At 42.3% G+C, this 16362-nt stretch overlaps 1 protein-coding gene across 1 annotated transcript in view; it reads left to right on the top strand.

The window, feature by feature from the left end:
- The window catches only part of NFIL3 (nuclear factor, interleukin 3 regulated), a 26645-nt gene extending 11531 nt beyond the window's left edge, over nt 1-15114 (top strand). The window contains exon 2 of the mRNA XM_075600038.1: nt 13084-15114. Within this exon, the coding sequence (XP_075456153.1) occupies nt 13282-14799 (1518 nt within the window). The 5' untranslated portion in view covers nt 13084-13281 and the 3' untranslated portion in view covers nt 14800-15114. The remainder of the gene's footprint in view (nt 1-13083) is intronic.
- Nucleotides 15115-16362: the final 1248 nt, after the last annotated feature.

Below are 16362 nucleotides of genomic sequence, written 5' to 3'. Positions count from 1 at the left end.
CAATATTCCCAGCAGTTTGAGCTGTAAACTGTAATAGATGATGTTACCTTACTAATATACGAATATATTGTAGCTGCTGAGTTACACTGACTGAAGCAGCCATTATGCTAGTAACACCAAAAGGATTTTGACAGATTTAGAACAGGAGCACCAAATGATTACCAGCTTAGGTAAAATAGGCAAACGGCAGCTCACGCATGCGCCTGTCAGCACGTCCTGAACAGCAATACCAGCTCCCTACTTGTACCGAAGCTGTGCGCAAGCGGGGAGACGATAGAGCCTGTTACAAATGCGTTATTTACATCAGTTATGCACATATATGACGGTTGCAGTACAGTACATACATCGATAAGTGGGGAAAAAGTAGTGCTTCACTTTAAGTACATTTTCGCTTTACATACATGCTCCGGTCCCATTGCGTACGTTAATGTGGGGTATGCCTGTATAGTGTGGTATGTGAATGTGAAAGCAGGCAAAAATGGAGCTGTGTAGCTTTGCCCCCTGCAGACGCACTTACCAGAACGACCTCCTGCTGTCTCTGTACGTTATTCCTACCTACCAATTAGACTGTAAGCTCTTCGGAGCAGGGACTCCTCTTCCTTAATGTTACTTTTATGTCTGAAGCACTTATTCCCATGATCTGTTATTTGTGTTATTTATATGATTGTCACGTGTATTACTGCTGTGACGCGCTATGTACATTAATGGCGCTATATATATATATATATATATATATATATATATATATATATTTATATATATTTATATATACAACACACAGAATTGGTGCCGCAATCAAATCCACTCCCTATAGATCAAAATAAATCACTAGGCCAGATGTAGGGGTTATAATTACCCTCTGGCGGTGCTAACGACCCAAAATGATTTGCGAACGGGTGTCTGCCTTGTCGTGGCTCGCAAGCTTACAACAGCTTTGGCCAAAGGGTTAAACTAAATGACCCTTTTTCAATTGAATATATAAGTATTTTACTGTGTATTTCTGTCATGTTGGATGTAGCATTGGGCTTCTCTGTCGTCTGTTGGACCCAAAATTATATAGAGACAAAATATGTTGCTAATAAAATCCATTTTGTATTTTCACATTACTTTTGAGTGCTTTCAATAGACCCTCTTTTTTCTTTTGTCTCTCTCTCTCTCTCTCTCTCTCTCTCTCTCTCTCAATATATATATAAAGACATACATATGTGTTACCAATAAAAAAAAATTAAAAAGGTTCTACTGATTTCTAAAGAATCCTAATAAGGATATGACATTCTAAAGAAACATGTTTAGTAATTCTTTCATCCGGAAACAAAAGTTAGACTTTTACCAGCTGTGCACCACAAAACCCATCTGAAACGTGTGAGGTTTTTATATGTACTTCGTCTTATACGAAACAACATAGCTACCTGAAGAAATGACTGTTCAAATGTCATTGTTGACAGAAAATCCATTAAATTAAACACATTCACCAATTGCATGTAGTCTATTTTCTCCACCAAATCTCTAGTGCACTCTCCTTTTCAATCTTCATGTGTAAATACAGTCTTTTTTTGTTTAAATCTAAGTGTGGTTACCCCATATATAGAATAAGAAATGGGGGGGAGGGGGTACCCACAGTACCCACAGTACCCACAGTACCCACAGTACCCAGCACTCAAATGAGAAAAATAAAGTAAATGAAAAATATGTTATGAAGAAATGTTATTGTGATATTGCCACAATATGACCACACAATATGTATAGTTAATCGCAAAGATCAGCAATATACATTCAACTGTGAGTAACAGCAAATGGAGTGGGAGAACACAGAGTGAGGGAAGGGAAAGGAATAAGGAAAAGACAAGGGAAAAGGGGGAGGGAACAAGACAAATAAGGGGGGCAACGTTTTGGGGGGAATGCCCCTTCTTCTGGCCCGTTCCCCAAGATCACAGTGATCAAGGGTATTTCCCTTAAGTCTTATATGGATGGTAACTCCCAACACACTGATCAACTAAAAACAAAATACCCAATATGGCAACCTATAAGATAATCTAGTGATCCAAGAGTGGTCACTAGTGAATGTATGCCCAAACGAGGTTAGTGGCAATTAGACCAACCAACTGTAGAATATACATCAAGGATAACTGGTAATTAGCAGAGATAATCTCAAGCAACAATGCTATATAAACTAGTAATGCAGGGGTTAGTAACGAAACTGCTACAGGCTAAGCAAGCCAATAATATCATAGGATCAGAGTCAGATAGGCATTAGGCCGAGCTCACATGGCTTGCTACGGCTGCGCGCTTCCATGCACGCCTCCAACGCCCGCTCCTGCAGCCCAGCGATCTGTACTCAAGCTGCAGGAGTTGGGTCGTGGTGGGAGGCGTGAAAGAAGTTTGCATATGCAGACAGTTGCAGGTGCCATCCCCCGGTGTGTCCCTCCCCCCCCCCCCCCCCGTCCCTCCATCCTCCCCGTTCCGGCGGCGGGGGGGGGAGGGGTTTAGCAGAGTGGCTGTGTGTGTGTGTGTACGTGTGTACTAAGCGGGGAGAGCGGAGCGGAGGCTGTGTCACAGGCGCAGGGTGGTGCGATTATATACTGAGAGGGGACTGATATAAATCTGCTTATGTTGAGTTCACTTTATTAGTATATGCAACTGATTTGTGTGTCTCTACTGTGTAGTGCCAGTACCACACACATACAGTGTATACATCATGCGTCCCCCGGTCCCCTGTCTCTACAGAAGGGCTGAGACTCAATTTCGACAGCCAATCAATGTAAACTTCTGGACATTGATTGGCTGCTGAAATTGACGTCACGCTGCTGCAGCCGGAGATCACAGATTGAAAAGACTCCCGCGACTGCAGCAGAGTCGACGCTGCACTTTGCAGCCAATGGTAGTTTCAATACTGAACACTACCATTGGCCGCCAGGAATCAGTGACGAGCGCACGCACGTAAGCGCGCGCACGTCGCGTAGTGCGCCGTGTGAGCGGGGCCTAAGGTATAACCAGCACTGAGAGGTTCAAAGGGCAGTAATGCAGGGGTTACTAACAAAACTGCTACAGGCTAATAAGCAAGCCAATAATATCATAGAATTAGAGTCAGATAGGCATAAAGTATAATCAGCACGGAGATGCTCAAAGGGATTACGTGCACCCAGTAGGAGAAACGTCTCAGGAAGCAGCACTGGATACTCTGCAGGTAACCCCATATATAGATCCGAACAGATAATGTATTAAAGAGGTGCATTTAACGAATAGGTAAATGTATGATATTTCTAATGCCAGCTGTGGCTCCCTGTGTAATTTAGTTCAATTCATGAAAATTACATTAGGTGAAAATCAACAGTAGAGGACATAATTGGGACCATTACACACTGTAAAGAGGTGGTTGGCAGAAGACTGATGGGTTTAAGTAGAAAATAGAGTAAAAGAAGGCACAAGAACAGAGTGAGAAGGAGGCAGTTTTATGTACTATTGCTGTCCGCTTGCTTTGTGTGTTCACAACTCGTATCCTGCACAATGAGAAGCATACTGTACCTTAGTGACACTTGGTAAACAGATTGGCCTTTGGGTGCTTGGAAAAAGGACTGCTTTAAGATAACAGTTGTGTTAAATTATGTTCAAGAGGCGATTTTCAAAACCAGCTTAGCTATGCATGAAAATGTCTATGCAGCCTAAGTTTCTGTACATGTATGCACATTACGTTACTTGCTTAGTAATTTAGAGCCAATGTTATAAAACATCATGTACATACCGTTGAAAGAAATGCTATTATACTGTTTCGACTGCACTTACTGCCAGTAACATAAACTACATAAAAAGAACATTCTGCAATTCCTCATGCAAAGAAGGATTAAGAGATGTTTTTAAATGATGGAGAGTAAATGATATTCATAGAGTTGCATGGTGATTCAGTTTTAGTGAGAGAAAAAAAGATGCGTTGATGAAGTCCGTATGTGTACAGAATGTAAATGAGTATGTCAATTCCTGGGGGAAAGACATATAATAAAAAAGAACTCAACTGACATCAGGTGTTGTAAGGTCAGTCAGTAGACAAAGTGTGTCATGCATTGAGCATTCTATAACATGTTAAGTTTGGTAAAGAGAATTCCCAAAGCATATTGCTCAGATGGGGTAGAACATTTGTGGTTGCATCACTGAGCTTATTTAATGCTCTGCGAAACCATCCTCCCATTGCTGGGAAAGAGTTCAACTTGGTGGAGAAGAGATCAGCAGGCTTCATTAGAATAGGCTGTACTCTTCCCTACCATGGGGAAGATGGCTCCACAGAATAGCAAATGAAGCTGAACACTTCTGCATATTCAAAAGAGGCCACATTTTGAAGCTAGGTTTTGGATCGTTTGTCTAGTTGTGGAATTATGAAAGATTGTAACAATGTGCATATGAAAACATAACAGTTTGCTTGTGCAATGAAATGGGAAATGTCTCTTTAAATAGTTAAAAAAAAAAAATTTGATATGCTAGGCTTCTTTTTTTTTTTAAATCAACTGTTTTCCAGTCTCTTTTATTTAGAGCAGACAAATAAAGATAGATTAATGTGCCATTTTAAATGAGTGAAATTCTAACCTTGATGGCTCTCATTGTGTACTTTGGCAGGATAATCTGTGAGTATTAGCTGGATAGATATGTTCATATGAACAGTTGTTCTTTTACTATATTTGATTCACTGAAACTTAGCAAACCATGGCGAGTAAGTCAGAAAAACAAAAGCATGATTTTCATGCCAGGGGGGATACACGCGCACACACACACACACACACACACACACACACACACACACACACACACACACACACACACACACACACACACACACACACACACACACACACACACACACACACACACACACACACGCACTGCTGATATTGAGATTGGTAATTGAAAGTGTGTTGTAGCACCCATAGGAGAAGTTCACCCCAATTACTTATTTGCCTTATTTATTTATAAAACTGTTTTACCATGAAGTACAGGCATACCCCGCATTAATGTACGCAATGGGACCGGAGCATGTATGTAAAGCGAAAATGTACTTAAAGTGAAGCACTGCCTTTTTTCCACGTATCGATGCATGTACTGTACTGCAATCGTCATATACGTGCATAACTGATGTAAATAACACATGTGTAACAGGCTCTATTGTCTCCCCGCTTGCGCACAGCTTTGGTACAGGTAGGGAGACAGTATTGCTGTTCAGGACGTGCAGACAGGCGCATGTGCGAGCTGCCGTTTGCCTATTGGGCGATATGTACTTACTCGCGAGTGTACTTAAAGTGAGTGTCCTTAAAGCGGGGTATGCCTGTAATACATTGTACCTCTCGTTTTCAAGTATGTCCTGGGCACAGAGTTATAACAGAGTGATCTTTGCTTAGTCTGATAACATGACATAGTAGAATCATACAGTCCATTTCTGTGTTGGAGAATGTTTTGTATGTCATGGAGAATGTATTAGATATTTTTATGGAATTGAAATAAAATAGAAGCTTTGAGCCATGTGACGCCTTCATTACAACAGTTTGGTCATTTAAACAGGGGTGCGGGTGGTATTTTTTGAAGGGGTGTCACGGGAGACCAGGCATTTACACCTTTATACCGGGATCATACCACTGAGCAAAACCAAATAGTAAAAAAATTGTCATTTATTCCATTGAAACAGACGTACACAGAGTGGATTACAAAATACAAGAGAAAGACACACTTGGGGGTCTGGGGGGAAAAAACTAGACTTTCCTAGCTTCTATAGTTCATAAAACAAAGTTTGTAGTTGACCAGGACTTGGCCCGAAATGCCCTGGAACTGAAATCGGCATGAAGTTCGTGACGCCACCGCTGTATCCGCTCCGGAGACACCGAAATCTCTTGAGCGGGAGATAGCACCAACCATCCTGGTACTCTTTACGGCTTGCATTTCCAGCCGCGACCGCCACGTTCTATTCTGAGAACTTGGCCCCCGAAAAGTGGGGCTCGCGTCTATTTATCCAAGAGCATCTTTTGGTGATTTCAAATTTGCCGCTGCTGTCTTGGCGCTCAAAATCTTAGAGAATCTCAACACCGGATTGGCTGCAGCGTTTCTTATAGTATTTTGGAGTTCATTCACAAAATACTACAGCCAATCCCAGCGTGGGAACTTTCCAATAAACCAATCAGATGGCTGCCAGTCTTCTGATGCCGGGCAAGCGGATCTTCTGAATGTAACAAGGGCATGCGCGAGTTTGCCACCTTAGCCACTTGTTATGTAGCAGCCACCTACGGGGCTAGGTGCCTCCAGGTCTAGGAAGGCGAATCCTAGCCGGAACGGCTTGCATTGATCCCAGGACGTGGGTACTTCACCAAGCCATCCTGCCCAAATGTTCTTCACACCTCTGGCAGCTTCTGTGGCTTTCAAGTCCAGACCTTGAGTAGACACAGTGGCACCACAGTTTGGTAGCCCCCTGGCTCACTCAGAATACCGGCTTTGAAAGTCCCAGCTTATTTTACAGTGCACAAGCATAATACATTATAAACATACCTGTTTAATAAAATATACTTTACACTTTTATTCTAAGTCTTTTGGTTATGAAGGGTAGAATGGGACTCTTTACTTTTATTCCCACTAGCCATATCCCTCACACACTGCAAACCTGACTTAGACTTTAAAATATTTTCCCCATATTTCTTCTAAGTTCGAAAGTAGAATGAAAAGACGCCTAGGTTCATTCCCAGGACTGTAGCTCATTCCCTTATGAAAAAAACAAACTTAGTTAGAACTAAAAAAAAATGTGTAGGTTCATTCTCGGAGCTGTACCTCATTCCTTTACTGAAAACTGGACTTAGGTTTCATAAAAACCCTGGCAACCTCATATATGGTTGTAGTATCCCCCAGAACTTCTATACTGGTTCTGGGGATCGGGGCATTTACTGGGGGACCCTCACTAACTTAGAGACCCCTGACTGTACCCGGGATATACATATCCCTATGCCCCCATTTACTTTTATGGTCTGTGCTGAAGCAGGGAAACCTGGCGGTGAGTCGCATAACTGTTTTCAAGGGAGGATTTTAAGCGGGGTGATGTGTCTATATGTCCCCGGAAATCTGACCTGATTCCCGGAAATTTTTTTAGGGTGGCCAGCAACTCTGGACCCCAGCTACGCAACCCTCCCCCCCCCCCCCCCCCTTGAAACTCGTAGCCTCTCAGTCTCCACTGGTTAGCCCTCCTGGAAAGGTAAAACACACATAAATTCTTTATTGTCATACATTCATATGCATTTCATGTACAACAGTTTTCTCATGATCCAGGGGGAGCATGGGGGATATAAACACACAAAAACAACAATCTAAGTGTAGATGTAACCAATAAAATGGTCCCTAGTGAATCTTGGCCCCTATGTGCAGCCTACTCACAAGAAGGTAGTAGTTTTCAAGCAGAGGTGACTAAGGGCAGGCTGTGGACTTCAGGAAATGCAGAGTTGCATCTTCACTGGGGAATTGCGACCTCGGCAAGAGAGAAATGAACGCACATTGCACAGATCATATAATTCAAACAATTTATAAAACTCTAAAAAGTGCACACTTACAGTGTTGCAAATTTAAAACGGCATGTAAGCTATAATTAGCTTTTTAGTGGCCACTGGGAGATAAGCGCCGCCTCTCACCGCACCGAACCGGACGGGAACTCCGGCTGGACCCCTCGTTGGTAAGCTGGAGACACTGGAGACGCTGCTCCGTCGCCGATTACCGGATGTTGACGTCACTTCCAGTTTCGCTGCTGCGGTGTAGGCTGGGATTCCTCTCTCCACAGTCGCGTCCTGAGGAAGCCGAATCATTGGTTGGCAAAACGCGTAGAGTGGTACCGCCCATTTGTGACGCGACTGTGGAGAGAGGAATCCCAGCCTACACCGCAGCAGCGAAACTGGAAGTGACGTCAACATCCGGGAATCGGCGACGGAGCAGCGTCTCCAGTGTCTCCAGCTTACCAACGAGGGGTCCAGCCGGAGTTCCCGTCCGGTTCGGTGCGGTGAGAGGCGGCGCTTATCTCCCAGTGGCCACTAAAAAGCTAATTATAGCTTACATGCCGTTTTAAATTTGCAACACTGTAAGTGTGCACTTTTTAGAGTTTTATAAATTGTTTGAATTATATGATCTGTGCAATGTGCGTTCATTTCTCTCTTGCCGAGGTCGCAATTCCCCAGTGAAGATGCAACTCTGCATTTCCTGATGTCCACAGCCGGCCCTTAGTCACCTCTGCTTGAAAACTACTACCTTCTTGTGAGTAGGCTGCACATAGGGGCCAAGATTCACTAGGGACCATTTTATTGGTTACATCCACACTTAGATTGTTTGTTGTTTTTGTGTGTTTATATTCCCCATGCTCCCCCTGGATCGTGAGAAAACTATCTACATTTCTGGGGAAGAGTGAAGACAACCCCACCGGAGGGTAGAAGCAGGGAGGTGACACATTTATATTGTTTTTATCACTTGATTTTGCACTTGTTACTATTTTATTTATATCACAGTTAAATTGCAATAGTAAGCACTTAAGGGTGTTAGCGCCTCCTTATTCACTATTATTGCACATTTCATGTACAACAGACAGGTTCAAGAGCTGATACTCTAAAACCCCAAATATGGATCAGAGGTAATCAGCCGGGCATAATACCTTTATTGATCGCCTGGTTACCCCCTCGCCATCACAGGGGGGCACGGCGGTTAAATTAAATGCTGGGGGATCGCGCGAGGCGTCTGCAACTCAACTGACTGTGATTCAGATGGCTTCGGGCAACGCGTCGCCGTGGCAGGGGTCATGTGATGTAACATCACCCCGCGGCATCATTTGATGCCACACTAACGTAGGGGGGGATGCGAGCACTTGTGGAGAGCAGGCAGGGGGCACAACAACAAAAGTTTGCGCACCCCTTATTGAAGACATGCGTAATAACTTTTCAGCTATGCAGTGAACAGAGCGACAAAAGTTTTTTTTGAGAATCGTGACAGTGGGATTATTGCATCCACAAACCCTTGCAGCACAAAACTATCACAGTATTTCACAATGAAATATGATATCACGATAGCATAGACCAAATGTGTAAATATTAAACCATTATACACCCGCATGGAGGCATTACAATTGTAAGAGGTATAACATAAGGGGTTTCTTGTTGCATGATACTTTATGTTTGATAATTAACTTGTCATCACGTTTAACGGCTGGTAAAGGTTTCTCTGCAGGTACCAACCATAAGGATGTATTATTTTATATTTTGTCACTTGATTGTACCACATTATTTAAAACGTTATGATGCCCGTGTGTCATAAACTACAAACCATGGAATAATGTATCGTAACTTTTTACATGACCCAAATTATTGAGGAACCAACCAAGAGAGGGGCAATACTGGATTTGGTAATATTAAGCAATGTAGAAGTAATAACAAATATTCAAGTCCTGGAACATTTGTGTAACTGTGATCATAACATGCTCTCATTTGAAATAAATGATCAAAAATCATATTACTACGGTTTAACAAAGACTTAAAACTTTAGAAAGGCAGATTTTAATAAACCAAGGAATAAATCTACAATGAATAATTTTGGATGATGTTTGTTTGCAGGGAAAAATGTGGAAGATAAATGGCCAGTCTTTAAAACATTGTTAGATAAGTACACTTATCAATGTATGCTTTGGGTAATAAATATAAAAGAAACAAGTCTAAACCAATGTAGCTGAATAAAAACAGGTAGGGGAGGAAATGGAAAGGAAGAGACAGGTATTTAGATTCTTTAAGTCAGAAGGGACGTCATCAGTATCAGAATGATAAGGAATGTAACAAAAGTTGCAAAAGGGCAATCAAATTAGAAAAAATGGATAATGAAAAAAGGATTACAATAGAAAGTAAAATCAACCCTAAAAAGTTCTTTAAGTACCTTAATAACAAAAAAAATTAGAAACGAAAATAAAGGACCCTTTCAGTGTGGGATGGGCAGGCAGATTATTCGATGAAAAAGCAGAGGTATTAAACATTCTTTGACTCTGTATTTACCAGGGAAGAATCAATTTCAATACTAGTGCCACAGGAGAAGGCCACAACCTCTTCGAAAAATTGTTTAACTGAGAAAGAAGTTCATATGTGGCTTGATAAAATTAAAGTATATACGGCTCAAGGCCCCAATGGTATACTGTACATGCAAGAGTTCTTAAGGAGTTAAGTTCAGTAAGAGCTGCGGCCACACTTGTCGCTTTCACTTCAATGAAACTCTATATGTACGGCCACGCTTACGCGGCACTCGTGCGATCGTGCACAGACCAGGAAATTTGATTTCCAAGGGCTGAGCAGGGTCACATGACTCTTCAATAACCAATGGAGAGAGAGATGGAGAAACGAATGGGGAGAGAGAGACAGACACAGAATGGGGAGAGAGAGAGACACAGAATGGGGAGAGAGAGAGACACAGAATGGGGAGAGAGACACTATCAGGTGAGTGGCGAGAGAATGGAGGGGAAGAGGTAGGGAGAGAGGTGGGAAGGGGAGGTAGAGAGGTGGGAAGGGAGGGAGGAGGGAGAGACGTGGGAAGCAGGGGAGAGAGAGGTGGATAGATATCTTCAAAAAAAGGTTGAACACCTTTTTAGAAAAAAAAGGTACTGTATACAGACCAAATAAGTAAACATGAGACGGATGTTGATCCAGGGAGTAAGCCATTATTTGGAGTTGGGAAGGAATTTATTTTGTCCCTTCTGAGATATCCTTGGATTAAATTTCACTGAGTTTTTTTGTTTGCCTTCCTCTGGATCAATATACTGTAAGTACAAATATAGGATAAAGTATCTACAAATATAGGATAAAGTATCTGTCGCCTAAATTTAGAATAGGTTTAACTTGATGGACGTATGTCCTTTTTCAGCCTCATCTACTATGTAACTTCAAAAGAAACAAAACATGTATACACAGGCTGAATGATCAATAGCTACCTGCTTCTGAGTCTTGCTCATCTAGATCTATACATTAAAATGCTAGCTCAGTAAAAAGCACTACCACTAATTTGGCAACTGACCACACTGCCTGTCCCGGAGCTGATATTCCTGGTACTCACCGGTTTATTCTTCATTCCACCCATTCATAAGCTTGCACCTCTGAAATTAAGGAGTGCAAGTCTTACATTTCTCAGCCTAGGTACCATGAGGATGGAGTGTGTCCTGTTTTTGGTACTTGAAGCAAACACAGCTATACAGCAAAATAAAGTATCTAAGGAACCTGAAGCTGCTTGTAGTAAAGTAGCAAAAACACCTCGTTTTTAGATGTATTTTTATTTGTTGTATTTATATTTTAAACCCTTGTGTTTTAATTCCAATAGAACAAATAAAAGTCCATGCTGGTGTGGTCACCAACAGAAAGCTGCCATATTATGTATACTGGATACGTGTATTTGTCTGGTAGATGCAATGGTTGATACCTTGGCAATCGGGGAGGAGTGGTGGGGGGGGGGGGTAATGCGGACAGCCCTCGGGCATAGATACTGAAAAAAAATGTGCACTGCAGAATACTGCTTTAAGCATTATTAGCTGAACGCGAATACAGTAGGTCACAGGGCTGGCCAACCCTTTGGCCAGTGGCGGAACTACCATATGTGCAGCCACATCGCCTGCACTGGGGCCCACCACCATAAGGGGCCCATCCTCCAGGCTCTGAAAGGCTGTTCTGGCACTTATTTTAGCCGCCCGAACAGCGTTCCAGCACTTCTAAAGGTCCCCCTGTCTGCACACCCCTTCCCCGGGACCTACCTGTGGTGCCAGGTGGCAGCGAAGAGGGCCAACCCAGGTGATCCTAATACGAAAGTTAGATCCCACATAAATCAGGCCCAACTTCTGCAATCACCACCTGGGTGGGCTTCCTCTGTCACTGCATCTGCACCACAAGTAGGGGCCAAGGGAAAAGGGGGTCTTTTTAAAAAAAACTTGCCCATGACTAACTAGTTCCACCACTGCGTATGGCCAACAGCAGCATTTGGAATGACCCCATGATGATACTTGTGGATCATCAGCCCCGGGGGCTGGAGCCTCACTGGTTTCCTCCTCTGGCCACCAGGGCCTCTGTGTTCTGTGGGGCCCCAGGCCTCCTTTGCAGCAGGACCCTCACATGCCCTTCCGCCCCATCCCTTCCCAGGGCAGCGCCAGAAGTTGGGCCTGCCTTCCGTATCCATCTATGTGGTGCCCCAGCTTCCCTCCGCCACAGGACTGAAGGCCTCTCCTCACCCCCCACCCCAATGTAAAATTCTTGGGGGGGGAAGGGATTTGAGTATGAGGAAGGTGGGGGGGGGTGGATTGAGTTAAAGGAAGTGGCGGGAAATTGAGTGAGAGGAGGGGAAAAGGAGTGAGAGGAGGTGGGATTGAGTGAGACTTAAGGAGGGGGCAGTAGGACAATGGCCCACCAAAAATGTTGTGCCCGTGTATTGGCACGCCTGAAAAAAAGGTTGACCACTCCGGCAATAGGATATCTTCACAACCTTTCTATTATAATTATAATATTTAGTTCACCTAAGTTGTGTTTAAAATAGTCTGTACATTAATAGACAACGTTATGTTTCTACATTCTATGGGGCTTTCAAGTCATAGGGGCTTTTCTCTCTTCCTCATACGTTCACATTTTCCACTTGTTTTTGACGTTTAAGTACTAATTAATCATTAAGTTCAGTCTTTGTTCCTCAGCTCCCAGCATCCTCAGTCAAAAAGCACGTCACAATCAAACAAAAGTACAACATAATATTTTTGAAGCTCGGAAAATATCATTTCTATTTGTAACAAGAACCAGATCAATGTTTCATATGAACCACAAATAAATGACTTGTACAAGATGGATTGTAAAATTGCAGAAGTGTTTGTGATTGTGGTTGTACCAGCAAACAGGTAGTTCTGTAAATATGAATGGAGTATTATTAACTCATTGCCTGCTAGAGAAACTTTTAGTGCACTGTATATATATAGCACGGTATTGCAATCCCCTCAGGCAGTGAAGGGGTTAATGTTTCTGTAATGTTGCTTTTTTTATGGTAGTCATTTGTTCCATACTTATTTCTTAACATGCTTTGTGTTTTGTTCCTATTTTGCAGGTCCTATAGAACATACCAGATTCTTTTGGTGACCAAGCATATTACGGAAATGGTCACATACCGCTTCGAGCCCTTGAAAAAAATCCCGACGGCAGATGGAATTAAAAACAATTGCGATCTTCATGTTGATGTGGTCTGAGGGTCTCTGAAATTGTTCTCTTCCGAAGCAGCGCAAGGCTTTAATTCCAATTCTTTCTGATGCAGCTGAGAAAAATGCCAACCATTAAAAAAGAGCAGGAATGTGCCGATACGAGAAACAGCATGGACAACATCCTCGTGCTTAATTCGACTTTACCTGACCTGTCTGAATCGATGGATTCCAGCAACGACATGTTGTATAGCGAAGGGTCTGGCGGTAAAAACAAATCCTCATCGTGCCGGAGGAAACGGGAATTTATCCCAGATGAAAAGAAAGACGCAATGTACTGGGAGAAAAGAAGGAAAAACAACGAGGCTGCAAAAAGATCGCGGGAGAAACGGCGGCTAAACGACATGGTTTTGGAAAACAAACTAATGGCGTTAGGAGAGGAGAATGCCAACCTGAAAACAGAGCTGCTTTCATTGAAACTTAAATTTGGTTTGATAAGTTCTGCATCTTACGCCCAAGAAATACAAAAGGTCAATAGCTCCACCGCTATGTATTTTCAGGAATACCCGTCTTCGAACTCAAACATTATGTCTTTTCCGGGTGATCATGAACATTCCCTTATGAGCAGTAGCTGCATTTCTGTTATTAAGCACTCCCCACAAAGTTCTTTGTCGGATGTATCAGAGGCATCGTCGGTAGACCAAGTTCAACCAAGCCCCATCCAGAGCAACTGCAGAACTTCTGAAAATAAGTTCCAAAGGATAAAGCAGGAGTCCATGGAAATAGACAACTTTTCCAGAGAACCCAGGGAGGACAACTTTTCCAGAGAACCCAGGGAGGACAACTTTTCCAGAGAACCCAGGGAGGACAACTTTTCCAGAGAACCCAGGGAGGACAACTTTTCCAGAGAACCCAGGGAGGACAACTTTTCCAGAGAACCCAGGGAGGACAATTCCTCTTATACCACATCTATATACCAGAACTATATTGCAAGCACATTTCCTGGGTATTCGCCTTCTCCTCCCCTGTTGCAAATGAATAGTTCCTCCAGTAATTCTCCAAGAACATCAGAAGCTGATGATGGTGTGGTGGGGAAGACCTCCGATGGTGAGGATGAGCAACAGGTTCCAAAAGGTCCCACCCATTCCCCAGTTGAACTTAAAAATGGTCACACAACAATAATAAAAGTTCCAGAGGTGAACTCCTCTGCGTTGCCTCACAAGCTGCGAATTAAAGGCAAGGCTATGCAGATCAAAGTAGAACTGGAGAGGGAGTTTAATGCCACACAGAAACTGTCTTTGCCAATTGACATGTCATCAAAAAGACATTTGCAACTTGAAAACCACAGCAGTGAAACCCTGGTACATTCTTCTTTGTCTCCTTTATCCGTTCAAGTGACTAATATCCAAGATTGGTCTATTAAGCCAGGACAGTGGCATCATAAGGAACTTGATAAAATTCCAAATGTTTGCAAAACGGGGATTGTTGAAATAAAAGACAATGTCTACAAAGCCTCTGAGTCAGAGAACTTGTATTTAAAGCAAGGTATTGCCAACTTATCAGCTGAGGTTGCCTCCATTAAGAGACTTATAACTCCCCAAGAAATCTGTGCTGCAGATTCCAGCTAAAGTACTACTAAAGTTGAATCAAATGCATATTGTACAGGGTGTAGTTTTCAGTAAATTGGTATGTTTTGTATAATGCTAGATTTTCACTGGACTTGTGACGTCATTTCACTGTACCGTTCATGTAATGATGTCGACTTAATATTGTCTTTTTTTGTGCACAAATTATTCTGAAGACTAGATTGTGTTATGATCACTATGCCTTGTGTACAGTTAAGTAGTCATTGCAAGGTTGTATATATCTCAAACATTATTTTTTGCTGGTCTGTCATAAACTGTGCAAGTTACCAGTCTTAATAAAGTATTGGTGACAAATAAGGGACTCTTTTTCTATTTCAAGTGCTCCTCAAAACATAAATGAAGCTATTTTTTACTTGGTGCTCACCGACACGTTCGGCAGGTTTTCCAGCTATTTTCCACTACAGTATAATACATTGCATACTTTCATAACCGTTTCACTTTCTTAATCCTTTAATTTTTTTTACGTTGCAATCCTCCTGGGACCAATATGAACCAATAGCAGAGACGTACTTAACTAAGTGATGCTATTCCCTAAGACAACTTTGGCACAGAAGACACCAGGGCTGTAAGCTGTCTTCTGGCACTAAAAGGTGTCAAATGGAATAGGATTGCTTAATAAATATGGGCCTAAATATAGTGACTTTGGTGTCTGTCACATATAAGTTTTTTTAAATAATTATTCAACAGTTGGTTTGTCAACATGTTACTCTAAAACTTAGGAGGGGGGTGACTTTCCTTAGTTTTATGTGATATCACAGTGTGATGAGCAGAATCTGTCCTATCAATAGCCAAAATGTTATTCCTTTGTCCTGTTTTCTCCTCTAAGATGATGTGGGGGGGGGGGGGGGGGGAAATGGTGGAAGAAGCATTTAATTGAAAAGAAAAAAAGATGTAGTACATTGTTAAATTATTTGCAAAAACTATCCTCGAGCGTGAAGTTGGACTGCTCCTTTTTGACAAATGAAAGTAACTTGTTTGTAAAGCACTCTGAACAATTCCATGAACCAGACACACCAAATGGGGGGGAAAAAAGATACAATTAAAGGGGATTTATTATCGAGAGCCAATAACATTAATAAGCGTTTTGTAATATCCAAATGTTACTTTTCGATAAGACACACAAGAACTAGTATTTGTTCCACCAGTACAGTGTCTGCATTACTAGCTCACCTTATGGGCACATTACTATTTTGCCCATAATCCCATTTAACAATACGGATAAGATACTGTGGTCTTTACAGTATTTTGGCATTCAAAACCAGTCGGTAGCAAAAAATACATGGAAACCTAGGATTTTTGGCATAAGAACCACATGACTCATCCAGTCTGCCCATTGTACTATGTGCTGTAAAACCTCAGACCCTGTTGTATCATTGGCTTTCTTTCTATTCCATGATCGGCTTATGTCTGTCCCAATCCTTTACTGTATTAGCCTCTATCGCTCCTGTTGGCCAGCTATTCCACAAATCCACTCCAGTGTGCCAACGTTGAGCAACATTATGAAGCAATGCCATGGAAAAAGTAACTTGTTTCACAAAAAACGGC

The sequence above is a fragment of the Ascaphus truei genome, chromosome 1 (assembly GCF_040206685.1).
Source record: "Ascaphus truei isolate aAscTru1 chromosome 1, aAscTru1.hap1, whole genome shotgun sequence".
In the NCBI taxonomy this organism is placed as follows: Eukaryota; Metazoa; Chordata; class Amphibia; order Anura; family Ascaphidae; genus Ascaphus; species Ascaphus truei.
Note: the sequence above shows the minus strand (reverse complement) of the source record. Positions and strands in the feature narration are given on the sequence as shown.